Genomic DNA, 17,232 nt, shown 5'->3' with positions numbered 1-17,232 from the left:
TCACATAATTTACGAAAACGCGATTTTTGTTGCGGCCACCAAATTAGGCAGGTGAAGAAAACTGCGCTGTCGTCAGATATGGGAACGGCGAAGCGACAGATAGTTGAGAGTCGCTTACCTCCGAGCACGGATTGACAACGCTTATCATGCAGTGCTGTCTAGTTGAAGCCCATCCGCTCTGGGCCACCTTACCCAAGTCATTTCCTGTCATGCAGCTGTTGAACTTGCACCGTAAGTGCATTTAAAGATGGGTAGTGAATGTGTTCAGCCTCTTGTTTCTTCGGGTCTGTTATCTGAAGAGGACGAAGTAAGTGCGAGAAACTAACAAGAAACTCCTCTGAAGCGTCGCCGGTTGGAAGGGCTTAAGAAGAAGGATTTAGCCAGCCAGACAAAATCCGTAATTGTAAATGTATTGCATTACGTGCATAAGTTGGCCGACTCAAATATCTTGCAGACTGTGAACTTCAAGAAAAGCCAAGAATTGACTGCAACAATGTGTAATGTTAGATTCGTTCGGTCCAGGGATGTGTTAATGAAGCAAAATATTCACCCAACCAAAAAATACTTTCATCTCCAAGGAAAAACTACGCAAGGGAGAAAAAACTTAGTGTGCTTAGTGATTTTTCACTGCGATGTAGCTAGGCAAAACGTGCTAGAATTTTACGACCGTGGGGAATTTCCTACAGCAGAAAAAGTGCGTAAACAGCTAAGAGAGAAGATTCGATATAGTGGAATTGTACGTTCAGTGCGACGAGTGTTGCACAACTTAGGCTTCAAATACAAGAGGGCTAACGATGGAAGAAAATTTCTGCTAGAAAGACAGGGCATTGTCGTAGCTCGTACACGATTTTTGAGAAAAATGCATGACCTGAAAGATGAACAATACCCGAGGCAACGTATTTATTTAGACGAGACTTGGGTTAATCAGTCACACAGTAAACAGTTTATTTGGCAACATTCAGATAAGAGCGGTGGATTGAAGGTGCCCACTGGGAAAGGTGGAAGACTGATTGTTTGCCACGCAGGTGGTATAAAAGGTTTTATACCCCAGTGTAAGTGGGTGTTCCTATCAAAGAGGAATAGCCTGCACTACCACTCAGAAATGAACCAGGCATCTTTTAAAAAGTGGTTTGTAGAAGATCTGATATTAAGTTTGGAGAAACCGTCTATAATAGTTATGGACAATGCTCCATATCATTCAGTTTTACTTGAACAAGTACCGAATGCAAGCTGGAAGAAGAAAGAAACTCAAGAGTGGTTGCTGAAGAGAAACATACCTTTTAGTGAACAAGAAACTCGAGCTGAACTTTTGGAAAAAGTTGCTCCCTTCAAAGTAGAAAAAAAAAGTACAAGCTTGATGAATTAGCTCTCTCTTGGGGCCATGAGGTAGTATGGTTGCCACCCTACCACTGCCAATACAACCCAATTGAATTGATATGGGCTCAAGTCAAGAGAGAAGTGACAGAGAGAAACAAGACATTCAAAATAAAGGACGTAGAAAAATTCACGTCAGAAGCCATCAACCGTGTGACTGCTGCAGACTGGGAAAAGTTCTTCAATCGCGTAGAAAATCTCCAAACAGACGATTGGGCCAAGGAAATAGTAAGGGACAAAAGAATGGAGCCATTCATCATCAGTGTAAATGACGACTCGACAGATAGTGAGATGTGTGATGACAGTGACTAAGAAATCTGCCTTGTAGCTAGAAGCCGATTCTCAATTCATTGTAAGTTCATGTAAACCTATTCTTTAAAATAGTTCTTTTTCTATATTACTCAGTACAATATACAGTATTCAAATATTTAAAGTTATAATGTAATAAAACTGATACAGATTAATATGTAATCCGAAAGTATTTACGGCATCCTGCAGCCTGAGCTGGTGCGCGCGCACGCCCCGCACTGCCTCAGCTAGTGACATTTATATGATCGCTTTCCGAGTCATTTTCCAGGAAAACTGCCAAGACTCGTGGAGATATGTTTCAGATAAAAAATAAAAGTCGGGCGGTTTTTTACATTTTTCCCGCGGACAAAATTTTATTGGCTGAAGAAATAAAAACTTGGCCGCTTACTGAAATTTTCAATACACGATTCAATGGATTTAAATTTACTCGTTCAAGATTTTATTTTTAACTATTATTTAAAGTGGTTTAGACGGGAAATAGTTATACCATTGAAATCAGCGGTCTTTTCTGAAGCTTGTAGTATAATTTGTTTTGAAACATTGCATGACGTAACATCAGGAGCTTGAGAGAGAACAACTTGCCTCGCGCTCCGAAATTATGTATTCAGTTAGACATTTCTTCGCCAGTTGCTACATAACCTTGGCAACAGCGTAATTTCTCTCACCCGCCTAATTTGGTGGCCGCGACAATAGATGTTGTTTGACAAGAGCGTTGCTATTCAGCCAAGTAGTTAACCAAAACATTTCAGCATAACTTAGTTCTACAATACGATACAGAAGGTAGCTAGGCACACCAAATACAATTACAAATTAGAAAGAAAGGAAAACACGCTTTCTAAAACATCTGAGAAACATAATTGAGTGGCGAGTCTGGGTGGTTTTAGGGCAAACTCCTATATGAAAATGCAAGCGAACATTAAATGTAATTTAAGGTGGAACTGAAATCAGGAGTGTTCACCGCGAGGTGGCCCATCCCGGGAACAAGGAGTCGCCGACGACGTCAAAAACTTCGGACAGACGAGAGAACGACAGACAGACCACGAAAAGTTGCCTCGCTCCCTTTAAAAGGGGAGTGCTGGCCTTGGAGTGATTACGGAGAGACCAATCAGAAAGCAGGAGTTTGCCTATCGCCACCCAGATTCACCAACCACAACTCTCTATCCGGTCGCAATGTTTATACAATCTTCTCAAACATATACAGACACAGATCGCGAACCTTCCATTTTCCAGAATTTGTAAGGACATATTTCTAGAATCCACAATGAACAAAGGCCAACACACCCTGTTTTAAAAGTCCGCGTCACAACCTTTCTGGACTGTTCCAGCTATTTCAGAAAAATCATTTGCAATCTAGTAGTTACAAAGTGGACAAAGTGAATAAAAATAAAACATACTACAAAACTTTTACACCATACAGGTTAGGTAGCGAAATGGAATATGAATAAAATATTCTACATTCCACATCACGCAGTTGAGCATTCTTTAAAAAGATTTACAAATAAAAAACTCTCCACAACAACTTTCCTCATCATAGAAATTCTACTCAGGTCTCATTCTTCCTACCCCCGGAAATCGAGCTACGCTCCACAATTAACATAAGATTACTGGGGAGGGAGGATGGTGATCACTTCAGGAAATTTGCACACCAAACACAGATAATAGTATTCACAACTACAGTTCTCGGGAAGTTCGACAGTCACCTTACTGACAACCATGATTACCTTCAAGTTGAACTTCCAACAACAACAAAAAAACTGTCACTTCACCAAAGGTCCTTACAGTAGCCTGGAGTTTAAGGTTTACATAAAACACAACATAAATGTCCAAATGTGATAATCATACTGCACTCCAAAAAAGGATTTTCCACATTCAAAAATTGCTCTGACCATTTTAACTCTATCCACAGAAAGGATTTACACTCATTCCTTCTACCAAATATCAAAACCTTTTTATTTTCTTGTAAGAAAGCGTCCAATGCCTCCTCCTTAGCAAAGTTTCGGAACAAGTAGATCTTGCATCACTTTCCACACCAATCATAGAATCGAAGTTGCACAACTAGGCCACAGGTTCTTGCTGATGATGTGGCTGCCGACACGGCCGTTTGCCAACAGCCTCCATTCAAGTTCAGTCCAAACCAGGTAGCTAGGTAAGTTGCAGTCCAGCCCAGTCGTATCTTGAACCAACTGGTAATGATCAGATGGGTGAGGCGCAGTCTAGCCAGACTGCCTCCATGGGATACTTAGCCACAGGATCATGGTGCTGGATGGTAGCTCTCAAGGTATATAGTGTGCCTTTCCACTTGGCACGTTAGATTGCCGTCAGATGAAGTCGGTCACTGCAGCCACTGTAACATCAAATAAATGGAGCAGACAGGGGAATACTTGAGGCAAAACTACCCTACCGGGCTGTAAGATCTTGGAGAAAAACAGTTTTCAAGGAGGGTTAGAGATCTTTCTTTAATTCACTGACTAGCATAGAGTCACCCGACGGGTGGCCCAATGAGCTTCTTGTAGGGACCCCCGTCGCACACCAGGGACATTAGGGCACCTAGCCCCGGGGTAAGCACTATCTACAATCCATACAAGTTTCTGGTGGGGGTGAAAGGAAACTACAGGAGTTTACCATAAGCCCGAAATGTTTGGGGAATAAATTCCAACCAGTGACCCTAAACTAAAACCTACCTAACTTATCATACTAAATCCATTACACTAAGGTAGATAAATGCTTGAGGATACCTAATGTGTTTACCTACACAATTACTTCCTGGCCAACATCTAAAACTTACAACTACTTTACAGCAAAACTTATCATTACCTTACAACTAAAATCTTACAAATACCTTACAACTAAATTTACATGGTCACCAACACTGGTATTTACCCTTTCCTATATGACTTACGGTACTTTTATTTGAGAGAGGTGGACTCTGCTGATCCTTTTCCTTTCGGGATCATTCGCCAATAATGACACTGGGGTAAGGAACTTTAAGATGGTGCAGCGACCTCGAAATCTGGGGGCCAACTTACTGATAACATTGTCCGCAGCACTACTGACGGGGTGCGTTTTAATAAACACCTGGTCACCGTCAGACAGGTTGTGCGGCCTTCGCCCATGTTTGTAATTACGCTGGACCTTAGCGTAATAAACCTTTAGGTTTTTCATGCACGTTGCCAATTAGCTTGGATCTTTTCTGGGTTGGCATCGTCAGGCAGAAGATCATTAATTGACCACAGATTAGATAGTGGAGAATTTGGAGTAAAGGCCAACATTAACGAAGCAGGGATTTGCTTGTGGCTTTCATGGACGGCAAACGACAACCAATTTAGTGAGGAATCCCATTTAGAGTGGTCAGCGGAGTGATAAGCGATGAGGGCAGATCGCAGGTTATGATTTACCCTTTCAGCACATAATTCGGTCTTGGATAATACGGGGTAGTGGTTACATGAGCAATGGATAGATCAAAACAGAAATTCCAGAGCTGGACAGAAGTAAAAGCTCTTGCATTATCACTCACCAAAAATTGTCAGGGTCCAAATGAAGCAAAAATCTGTTTCAAGCATGAGATGGTGGTGTTGGCATTAGCCATGCGAGTTGGGAACAGCAACGTAAAACGCGAAAAGGCATCAACACACAGAAGTATGAAATGATGGCCGTTCCGTGATCTCGGGAAGGGACCGATGTAGTCTATGAGCAATCTCTCTATTGGACGAGAAGCTTGCTCGGAAGAGAAGAGACCTAGACGAGTATTCGGGGCGGGTTTACTGATGTTACAAGTCTTACAGGATTTGACAAGGGTACGGATCTCACTATCCATGGATTTCCAAATGAAATGCTTACGAATTTTCTCTCTGGTTTTGAAAATGCCCAGATGACCCCCCACTGGGGATTCATGAAAATACTTGAAGAGAGCCAGAACTAGGTTAGTTGGGACGACAATTTGGGGTCTCTGCGACTGCGAGCAGGACAACACAAGACACCATTCTTAAGGACGTAAGGCTTAACATGTTCACCGGATTTAATCCTGTCGATAATAGCTTTTAAGTCAGCGTCGTCCTTCTGATGTTTGGTTATATCTTTGAAAAGGAAGGGAGTGTCAGTGAGAACTACATTCACAAAGGCTGATACTTGTTCAGGAGAGGGGTCTGCAGGCTCTGATTGAGTGTCAGAGCTGCCTGGTTAGAAAATCCTACTGAGGCCATCAGCCACAACGTTTTCGGTGCCACGAATGTGGCGAGCTTCAAATTGGAAGGCTGAGATGCACACTGCCCAACGCGCCAGATGAGCGGTCCTTCGCGGCTTTGCCAGAACCCAACTCAACGCCTGATTATCAGTCTCAAGATCGAAAGGGAGATGTTCCAGGTACATTCTGAAGCGTTCTAAAGAGAAGACAACAGCTAAGGCTTCCAACTCATAAATGGAATAATTTTGTTCAGCAGGATTCAGGGCACGAGAAGCATAAGAAATAGGACGACGACCCTCTTGAAATTCCTGAAGGAGAACACAGGATATGTGTGAGGAAGAGGCGTCAGTCTGAAGGATGAAGCGTATAGAAAAGTCTGGCATAGCCAGTACAGGAACGTAACATAAGGCGGATTTCAAGTCGCAAAAGGTTTCACGTTACGCATCACCCCACACACATTTGGCATCCTTTCTTCTCAAGGCATTTAATGGAGCTGCCCGTTCAGAAAATTGGGAATGAATTTACAAAAAAAATTAACCATGCAATAAATCTGGCTACAGCCTTGACATCCTTTGGCATGGGAAAATTTTGGATGGTGTCAGTACGAGACTGATCGAATGAGACACCCTTCCCCGATACAATATGGCCTAAGAAGGACATCTGTGGTGTGCGAAAGAAACCTTGGTAGCCTTAAAGGTTAGACCTGCTTTATGCAGTCTTTCAAGGACTTCGTTGAGATGGACAAGGTGTTCTTCGAAGGTTTCACTGAAGATTACCAAATCGTCAAGGTAATTACAGACAAACTTGAACTTAATGTCAAATAAAACATAATCCAGTAACTGAGTAAGGACAGCATCTCCCGTCGCCATTCCGAATGGAACGCTCTCAAATTCATAGAGGTTGCAATCGGTAGCAAAAGGTGTGAGATGCTTGGATTCCTCAGCAAGAGGTAGTTGGTAATGTCTTATTTAAATCGAAGGTGGTAAAAATTTTGGCATTAGCAAACCAAGAAAAACAAGAGTGCAAATCGGGAAGGGGAACAGATTGGAGGACCACCTTGCGGTTTAACATCTGATAGTCAACTACAGGATGATAACCACCTTGCGGTTTAGGGACCAGAAACATTAGAGAAGAATAGGCTGACTTAGAAGGGCGTATCACTCCGTCAGCGAGCATTTAGTGTATAATAGCCTTAAGGGCTTTGATTTTGGGATGTGACAGCCAATACGGAGGAGAGCGAACAGGTATGTTATCTGCGACTTCAATTTTGTAATACCAATATAAATGGTCCGTTATTGGTATTATACGTTTACTCATTCAGAACAAATATTTCAGATTCCCTATAGGAATCAACATTTCATTCAATTTTGTACTCTAAGACATTGGTGACACCTAACTTGTCGGTAAAGACATCAGGAAACTTATCGCAGAGTCTTCTAAGTTGGTTGGCCTGCTCATCGGGTAAATGATTGAAATCAAAAGCTTAGGGTTCAGGCACAGCATTAACGTGACAAGGTAGAATAGGGGAGCGATCACACATCTCAAAGGTTCTTGCAGAAAATTTAAAATGGAATCTGTTTAACTGCAGGTCCAAAATCATGCCAGTTTTAGCAATAAATTTCGCACCCAATATGAACTGACAGGATAAATCTTTTACTACTAGTACTGGCATTTTCCATGTGAAATCTCGGACTCTTTATCTTGACATCTCGTGATCCTACGATGTTCAGCGAGTTGGAATTAGCAGTATGGCAGGTTAAGGGTTCTAATGTGGCTAACTTGCAAACAGTTTTCCTCGAATCATACCAGGTTTCGCTCATCAAGGTGATACTATTCCCAGAGTGTAGTAACGAACAGACAGGTTCATTATTTACGGTAATTTACAAGAAGGTGTAGCAGAAATCCCACAAGATTGCAAAAAATGAGCACTAGAGTCAAACTGGGACCAATCATTAGCCTCAGAATTAGGTAAATCATCCTCCAAGGTACAGTTATGACAGACCAAACAAGAAGCCACACTTTGGGATTTGCCATCAGAAACGGCTTTTAGCCATCTAGAGTTACTATTGCCTGGAGGTCCAGAGCGTGAAGTATTACGTGGGCACTACCTAGAGAAGTGCCTAGTTGACCCACAGTTATGGCAAGAAGTATTGTTGGAAGAGCTTCTACCCGCTTGAGATGAGCAGAGGACCCACAATTGAAACCTGAACGTGGATTATGTGGTTTGGAAGCAGGTGAAGGGGAGGTTTTAGAATCCTGAGGAGAGGTCATGCTCATAGGAGGTGGGACTAATGCAAGACATAACTGGTCGGCATATCGAACACCTTCTGCAGAAACTGTGACGGTTTCCAACTGAGCGAACATTGCTGGTTGCGGTGAAAGAGCCAGATATGATCTGTAGTTCGGAGTGAGACCTTCAGTAATGTTGGCAACCATCTGGGCCTCGGAATAGTGGAGCCGGAAAATCCTAGCCTTGAGCTTAATATCTTGAACATGTTCAGATAATGACTCGTTGAAATGTTGCACTCTGAAATAGTGTTTTTGTACTAATGAAGAAAAGGTGCGAGAAGGAATGAAAAATTTCCTTTGTCCGCAACTATGCGATTGCTCCGCTACCACTATGTAACCGGTTACTGGGCGGTTACGCAGGTACAAAGTTAAAAGGGAGGAAAATAAATCAAATTACACTATACCTTACACCCTAGACACACCATCGATATCAAATAAACTGCGCCTAATACAACACAAACAAGATCAGGTTGGACAACTTGACAACAAGGAACGTGGAATGGGGACTGGGAACCTACTAAAGGACATAGGAAAGCGAAGGTTACAGGTTTTGAGAAAAACAACGGTGATGTATCGTTTTCAAATATTATTTTCAAAAATGAAAATTTACAAGGTTAGTTCTGCGATGTCTCATTTTCAAATATTATTTTTTTTTAAGGAAAAATACAAGGTGGGTTCTGCACAAATTTCATCTAGCTAACAATCCAGTCACGTAATTTACGAAAATAAGATTAGATGTTGTTTAACAAGAGCGTTGCTATTCAGCCAAGTAGTTAACCAAAACATTTCAGCATAACTTAGTTCTACAATATGATACAGAAGGCAGCTAGGCACACCAAATACAATTACAAATTAGAATGAAAGGAAAACGCGCTTTCTAAAACATCTGAGAAACATAATTGAGTGGCGAGTCTGGGTGGTTTTAGGGCAAACTCCTATATGAAAATGCAAGCGAACATTAAATGTAATTTAAGGTGGAACTGAAATCAAGAGTGCTTACTGCAGAGTGGCCCATCCCGGATACAGGAGTTGCCGACGACGTCAAAAACTTCAGACAGACGAGAGAACGACAGACAGACCGCGAAAAGCTGCCTCTCTCCCTTTAAAAGGGGGACGCTGGCCTTGGAGCGATTACGGAGAGACCAATCAGAACGCAGGAGTTTGCCTATCGCCACCCAGATTCATCAATCACAACTCTCTATGCGGTCACAATGTTTATACAATCTTCTCAAACGTATACAGACAGATCGTGAACCTGCCATTTTCCAGAATATGTAAGGACATATTTCTAGAATACACAATTAATAAAGGCCAACACACCCTGTTCTAAAAGTCCGCATCACAACCTTTCTGGACTGTTCCAGCTATTTCAGAAAAATCATTTGCAATCTAGTAGTTATAAAGTGGACAAAGTGAATAAAAATAAAACATACTACAAAAATGTTTTACACCATACAGGTTAGGTAGCGAAATGGAATATGAATAAAATATTCTACATTCTACAACATTATACTCGATCACTTGGCACAGTACCTTAGCATATTTACATGGAAGACTGAAGTACGATAAATGACTGAAAGGATGCTGTATTTTTTGAACGGTCTGTAGTCACATGGCTGGAACGGTAATAGTGTTCAGAATTGTTAGCAAGATTTGCTTACAGTATCTACAATGTGGGTCCGGCTCCTTGGGTGAATGGTTAGCATAGTTGTCTTCGATTCAGAGGGCCAAAGGTTCGATTCCCAGCTAGGTCAGAGATTTTAACCTTAAATGGTTAATTCCCTCTGCTCGGGGACTGGGTGTTTGTACTGTCCCCATCATCTCTGCATCCCGCACACACCACACAATACTATCATCTGCCACAATAACATGCAATAACATGCTGCCCACCCTCATCAGAGGCTCTGCCTTACAAGGGCTGCACCAGGCTAGAAATGGCCACACAAAATTATAATTATTAGTACAGTGTTCCCCCTGGGACCTTTATAATGGGTGCACCGCCCTGCCGTTTTTGCAGGCCGCCTGGCTACCATAACCTAGATGTATGCTAGTCACATCATATTAAAACATATTTGAGTTATTGGGTATTCAAAATTTAAATATAAATACTGTAAAACTGTTATTTAAGTTATAAATCTTCATTATTGTCAGCTTCGGTGATATAGGAGTTTTAAATATTTAGCTTGACTATTATGTGTATAATATTGTGTTACATGTAACAAGCTTTAACAGCTTCATTTCTAATAATACTAATCCCGTATTGACTATAAACAGATAGTGAATATTTAAAATAAACTTGAATAGGCAGACCATTTGGTTATAATATTTAATATAATTTGTAATATTTAGTACGTACATATTTTGTCCCCTGAGGGACATCATCAGCTATAATAAATTAAAATTGGAAAGACACATTAAAAATTTTGATGTATGGTACGACATTTAAATAAAATCGTTGCAAATTTTGTTAAAATTGTAAGTCATATGATCAATAAAAAACAGTTAAATTGTTCATTAAACTCTTGATAATATTCTTGAGAATAACAGTTTTGCTTGTATAAAATCTTAAATGAGAGTTGTTGTGAATAAAACACTTGATGCAAAGTATTTCTTGGTGAAAGATTTATTAGATCTTTGATATGCATTCCTTAGATGGTATATGCATTGAATGCTTCAGAATTTAAAGTCAACTCAGGTCCATAGTGGTAAAGTTCTGTGTAGTAATGAATAATATTTTATTCCTTATTATTGGCCCCGATCTGCGGAGAAGGACTCGCTTCTACTGAGGTAAGTGTGTATCTTTGTTATGTCTTGTTCGCGATTCGTTCGTGAGTTGATAACACTAAAATAATTCACTTTTGTAGTTAATGTTTACCTGTCTGATATTTTCAATGCCCTGAGGGGAATAAATTGAAATTTTATTATACAGTAGAGTCTCGCTCAACCGACCTTCGCTTATCCGACACTCCATGTTATCCGACACTGGTAGGCTTAATTTGATCTTTAGGTGGATGCAATTCTGGGACACGGGGTGTGGAGGGTGCGACTGTGGGACAAGCACTAGCAGTCATGCGGTAGGATTTTGCAATGTAGTATTGGTTGGGTGCGGATGTTATAGTTTTCATATCCTCTCTGAGTATGGCGAGTAAACGTAAGAAAGTGATTGTTTCTGTGGAAGACAAGTAGAGTGGGTTAAAGAGACTGGACAAAGGGGAAACTCTCCAAAAAAATGGCTTCAGATTATGGTGTTGGACATGTTACAGTGGGAGGCTGGAAACATACGAGGGAATAAATTGAAAAGTGGTGCTCTACCAGAGCAACAAGTGATGCACTGAAAATTAGAAAAAAAAACAATGATCAATGTGAGTACATAAAAGTAAGTGAAGCACTATTTCTTTGGTTCACTAAAAACCAGGAAAAGGGCTTGTCAATATCTGGTCCCATTCTGCAAGAAATGGCGGTGTATATCCAGTAGGAGTTTAATAAAGGGACCCTGATTTTACTGCTATTGCTGGGTGGCTTGATCGGTGGGAAAAACGGTACGGCATTGGGCAGCTTAATATCTGTGGAGAAGAACTGCCAGCTAAATCCGATGAGGTTGTGAAATTTAAAAGACAATTTCAAGAAATAATTCTTGCTGAAGGATTAACCGGTGATCAGATTTTAAATTGTGATGAGACTGGGCTGAATTTCAAGATGCTGACATCAAAACTCTTGCAGCCCAAGTCAAGACGTCTGCACCTGGCTACAGGCGTAGTAAGAAAAGAGTAATAAGACAATAAATAGAGTCCCGCAAAACATAGTACGTAATACAGTATAGTCTTCCTGTTTATTTTAGTTCATTTTCAAAGTTATTCTGTATTATCCGACATTTTCGGTGATCCGACATACTCCAGGTCCCGTTTAGGTCGGATAATCGAGACTCTACTGTATTCATTTCTTACATAGTAGAGACTCCGTCGCTCAGGCGGCAGCGCACCGGCTGCTCACCGTTGGGTTCCGTGGTTCAAATCCACTGCATGTGAGATTTGTGCTTGACAAAGCAGAGGTGGGACAGGTTTTTCTCTGGGTACTCTGATTTTCCTTGTCATATTTCATTCCAGCAACACTCTTCAATATAATTTCATGTCCATTAATCATTGCGCCAGAGAAGTGAGATAAGCTTTGGCAGCCGGCACAGTTCCTATCTTTGCTGCTAGATGGGGGTTTCAGTCATTCCATTCCTTTCCTGGTTAAAACTGGAAACAGACTGGATTTTAATTTTTCATTTCTTACATAGTATTCCCCATTCGACTACTCATTCCTGCTGCCCGGCTGATGAAAATTTCTGGGGAGAACACTGTAGTACATTCACAGTGATTTCATGCTTTTGTTGACTGCAGAACAAAACATTGGTAGGGGCAACTGCTTCATCTGGTATGTTTTTGTAATGTGTACTTGTGAATAACAATACATGTACTCCAAAACAAAATCTGAGCTATAGTTAATTTTACTTTCCCTTTTAGGAATATTCATTTAGGACTTGCATCACCTCCAGAGAAGTCCAGTGGGCCTCCCACCAAGGGACTCTTTGATTCATTGGATGAAACTTTCTCATCTCCACAACTCAATGGATCTATTGATCCAGCTTTCCAAGAGATGTAAGAATTTATCATATTTAATTAATTAATTGTTGAGAAGTTTTCTTTTGATGAATTTGCATAACTTATTTGTGTAGGATGTTCACCTAGTAAAACAAGACAACCTACAAGCATAGAATTACCATATGTCCAGAAAATCCCAGGCGTGCCTTACAATATTTAATCTTATGTCTGGCATCAGGGATGAATTTTTAAACATTCTAATTGACCTTCTTTTTTCTTTTTCTTTTTTTTGTATTTACTAATTTGTAGCATTCAGTTTTTTTAACAGTTGTGAAAGAATAGATTTGTAAGTAGCTTGACTGCATGGACAACTGTTTTTGGAATTGAAATAAAGTTTTACAAGTGGATATTGTGGTTGTAGGTCGTAAACTTTAGTTGGTGTGAAGAATTGCGTGGAGTTGAAATTATTGTTGGTGGCTGAACTTGGAAGTGAGATCGGAGATTGTTTTTTAAGTTTCATTTGCTGCTCTATGCATGGCAGCGGGTGGTCAACTGGAAGTGTGCTGTAACATTGGTACAATGCATTCTCTCTTTTTTTAGTGAAATGGCTGACTGGTTAATGTACTTAGGGTGTTACTCTATGTTTGGTCAAGCATTGTAGATGTCATAGTGAGTGAATAAAAGTGTTTTAGTGATCTTACAATTCCAAAAGCAACGTTAACAATCCCCTAAGTACTCGTTACTCCTCACAGTGTATATAGAACATTTCTTCTTCAAGTGCCATATCCGGTTGCCCAGACGTCGGCTATTACTCTGGAGAAAGTTTTTCTGTCTTCTGCTAGTCGGAAGAGTCTCTCAGTTGTCTCAATACCGGTCCACTGCTTGATGTTGTGTAACCAACTCGCCGTTTTCCCTCCATTTTAATTTTTCAATATTTTTTTTAAATTATACAATCTTCCTGCAACAGCTGCAGGTTTTCCAAGGACAAAGAGTACCTTAACAACAATAATGGATACAGATACAGATACATGAGATAGTATGAGGTTGCATATAAGCAAGTGAGTGACGCATGTCAAACATTTACCTGAGGTCCGCAAGCGTGCTTCTTGAGGATCATGATGGACTCCTTGAGAGTAGTAATGGTGATGTTATAGATGAAATCTCTATTCATCCCAAAGATATCGCAGAAGTTGACAAAAATTTAGGTATGGTTCCTCGAGCACCTAACATCAAACTGATTACAGAGATGGATGAGAGCTTGTACTTTTGCTTATAGAAGTCCATTGTTTCTTCATTAATTCTTCTCTTTTCCACACCAACCTCTTTTGGCTGGTTTTTGTTGGTCTTAAATTCAATTGTTGGATCAGTGATGAAACCTTCACAACAGGAGGGCTTAAAAGTAATAATGTCAATGCGTCGGTTGCTTCCTCTGGAGAGACTCTGTATTTCTTCATAGACATTATAACCTTGTCCTCTCAAAGTGTTAGGTATCATTAATCTGGCTACATTATGGCATAAGGTGCATAGTAAATCACCATGTGGACTGGCTCCCAGGACATGTGAAAGAGTTTCAAACTCTCTGTGGCAAGACCGACAGAGGCTGTTGCCCTGGGATCTGCCAGGTACAGTATGCACAGCAGAGACATTGGCATTTATTTTTATTGCCTCACGCAGTTCATTGCAAGACAATCTTTTTATGACCCCGAATCCATGTATTCGCTGGAGTATACTGTTTAAATAGGACTACACCTTGGCCTTTATGCTCTTTCTTGCTCCAGTTGTCAAAAGCTCTTCTTCTCAATTCAAGTCTAACTTTCTTTGTATCTACAAAACCATGCCTTTTGTCTCAAGTAGTTTCTGTTTCTGCTACATTCAATGCGGCGAGGCTCCTGCTGATTTCTTGACGCAAGTTTCTCGTTGAGTGTAAAAAAAACAGTTATTGGAAGATTTAAAAAATTATGCATGCATTTATATGTTGCAGATATATTTCCCATGATGCACAAAATAAACCCAGACTTTAGATTTCATTTCAGCATATATCATAAGTTGCAAAATTTCCTTTAACCCGTAGAGTGGGACTCGCTTCAGGTGACGCGGCCAGAGCGAGCCCGCTGGTTGGTTTAAATCTAAGAATTTCATTTTTGTCCGTATTGAACTGAGAATGGAAGATAGGAAACTTAAAAGGGTCCACCTTTTCAATACAAAAATGTTATAGTTTATTTACAACATATATTTACACTTGGAACTAGTTTCGACGCTGTTTGGCGTCATCTTCAGCCAAAATGTGGGAAATAGGCTAGCATTCATTATGAAACAAACGGTAGGTTTTAAACTTTCTCTGTATGTTCCGAGAGGTGCTGCCATCTGACAGAAATTTTTTCACCTTCGTGTGTCTAAGCAGTTCTCGTCTGGGAATTCCCTTGTTATCTGCTACATAGCTGCATAGCGCAAGAACAACCTATGCGGTGCTTAGCGAGAAGCTCAGTACGTGTGCTGCATGGAGCATAGTATTGTGTGTCTCGGTGTGAATGTTTTCAGCTCTCATAAGTTGTTTTGTTGGTATATAAATATCTCTTGTGATTTATTGTTTTAATTCTACATGTAACGTTTCTTATTTGTTGTGAGCATGTCCAAAAGAATTGTAGATCTTCCGAGTGATGATATACAGGATATTCTCAAACTCAGTGAGGAAGGTAGTTGCAGTGATTCTAATTTAGGTAGTAATGGTGAAACTATCCCGCTGTTAGATGCTCCGTCGGAGTAGGCCTGCTGCCTAGATGCTGTGGACAGGTGTCGTGTTCGAGCTCCGATGAGAGTAGCGAGTCAGAAAGTGAGAGTGATTTGCCTCCTGCTCCGCCTAGTTATTGGGATGTAATGGGATGTAGGAGAGCCCGATTTCCAGCTACATACCAAAGTGGAATTCAGGGCAAACTTTTAAATAAAAATGAACCGGATGAAATATATGAGCATTTCATTGATGATGAACTGTGCGAACTTATTGCAGAGCAAACTAATCTGTACACTCAGCAATCAGTGCAAGCTAGTATAGGAACAGCTAAAATGAAAACAAGAAGCAGGGAGGGGGATTGGGTTCCTACTAACAAGGAAGAAATAAAACTTTTATTTGGGATCTTTTTTCTTCAGGGTATAATTCAAAAGCCGAAGCTTTCTCATTATTTTTCACGTAACAGATTGTTTGCTCCACCCGTGTTTTATGAGACCATGTCCAAAAATCGTTTTTTCCTTCTCCTGTAATTTTTACATTTCTCAGATAATGAGGGTTACGGTCAGCAAGTATCCCCAAAACTCTACAAAGTGAAGCCAGTTTTAGACATTCTTGTATCAAATTTTAAAATTTCCTATTTGCCACATGATCGTCTACCAATTGACGAAAGTTTACTCTCAGTATACCAAGGTCTCGAAAGTTGTTTGCTCTAGCCAAACCTCTTCTTATTGGGATATCTCATAGTTCTAGATAATTATTACAGTAGCCCAGAACTCTTCGATCAGCTCAATGGGTTTCAGACAGACGCTGTCGGTACTGTAAAATCTAACAGAAATTTTTTTTCCGAAGGGCGTCATGGGGAAAAATTTGAAAAAAAGGGTAGGTGGCTTTTGCCTATAAAAACAAATTCATGGCCTTGAAGAGGAAAGACAAGAGAGATGTCTGCATGCTCAGTAGTATTCATTACTCCGAAGTGAGCACTGTTCTAAACAAGAAAGGAGAAACCAAAGAGAAGCCCGTCGTATGTATTGAGTACAATGACTCAATTGGAGGGGTGGACTTATCGGACCAATGTATCGGGCCATACAGTACGGCGAGAAAAAGAATGAAGAAATATAACCACAAGATTTTTAGACACTTACTGGACATATCAATGTTCACTGCTTTCGTGATATACAAGAAACACAGCGGTAAATTCACTCGGCTGCAGTTTCGTATTCAAATTGTGCAGAAACTATTTCAGAAGTATGTGAGTGCTACCCCTAACGCAGCCTTGCCAATTCGATCAGCTTTTTTATTTTTTATTTTACAAGTTGCTTTACGTCGCGCCAACACAGATAGGTCTTATGGTGACGATGGGACAGGAAGGGGCTAGGAATGAGATGGAAGCGGCCGTGGCCTTAATTAAGGTACAGCCCCAGCATTTGCCTGATGTGAAAATGGGAAACCATGGAAAACCATCTTTAGGGCTGCCGACAGTGTGGTTCGAACCCACTATCTTCCAAATACTGGATACTGCTAAATTACATGTGATAAATCTCATAATTAGACCGTATTGAAGATAATGTATTAAAGTTAAAAACTTTTTATTTTATAACCACCTATTCAATACAAAGATAATGCACTCAATTATTTATAAAATATTCATGAGGTACATTGGTTAATAGGACATGTTTCGTTCGTCTTTGCGAACATCATCAGCTATAAATAACAAAGCCTAAGGTCAGGGCCCTGAGTTTATTTAAATGGTTAAAAACGTCGTTATATTAAAA

General features: G+C 40.4%; 1 protein-coding gene across 3 annotated transcripts in view; it reads left to right on the top strand.

Moving 5' to 3' along the window:
* Nup35 (Nucleoporin 35kDa) overlaps positions 1–17,232 on the top strand; it is a 125,609-nt gene that overhangs the window by 27,516 nt on the left and 80,861 nt on the right. For all 3 annotated transcript variants that reach the window (XM_067137461.2, XM_067137462.2, XM_067137460.2), the window contains exon 4: positions 12,658–12,792. In XM_067137461.2, coding sequence (XP_066993562.1) covers positions 12,658–12,792 — 135 coding nt within the window. The remainder of the gene's footprint in view (positions 1–12,657; positions 12,793–17,232) is intronic.

Source organism: Anabrus simplex, chromosome 1, assembly GCF_040414725.1.
Source record: "Anabrus simplex isolate iqAnaSimp1 chromosome 1, ASM4041472v1, whole genome shotgun sequence".
NCBI classification, from domain to species: domain Eukaryota; kingdom Metazoa; phylum Arthropoda; class Insecta; order Orthoptera; family Tettigoniidae; genus Anabrus; species Anabrus simplex.
The sequence above is the reverse complement of the archived record's forward strand: the minus strand, read 5'-3'. Positions and strand labels throughout refer to the sequence as shown.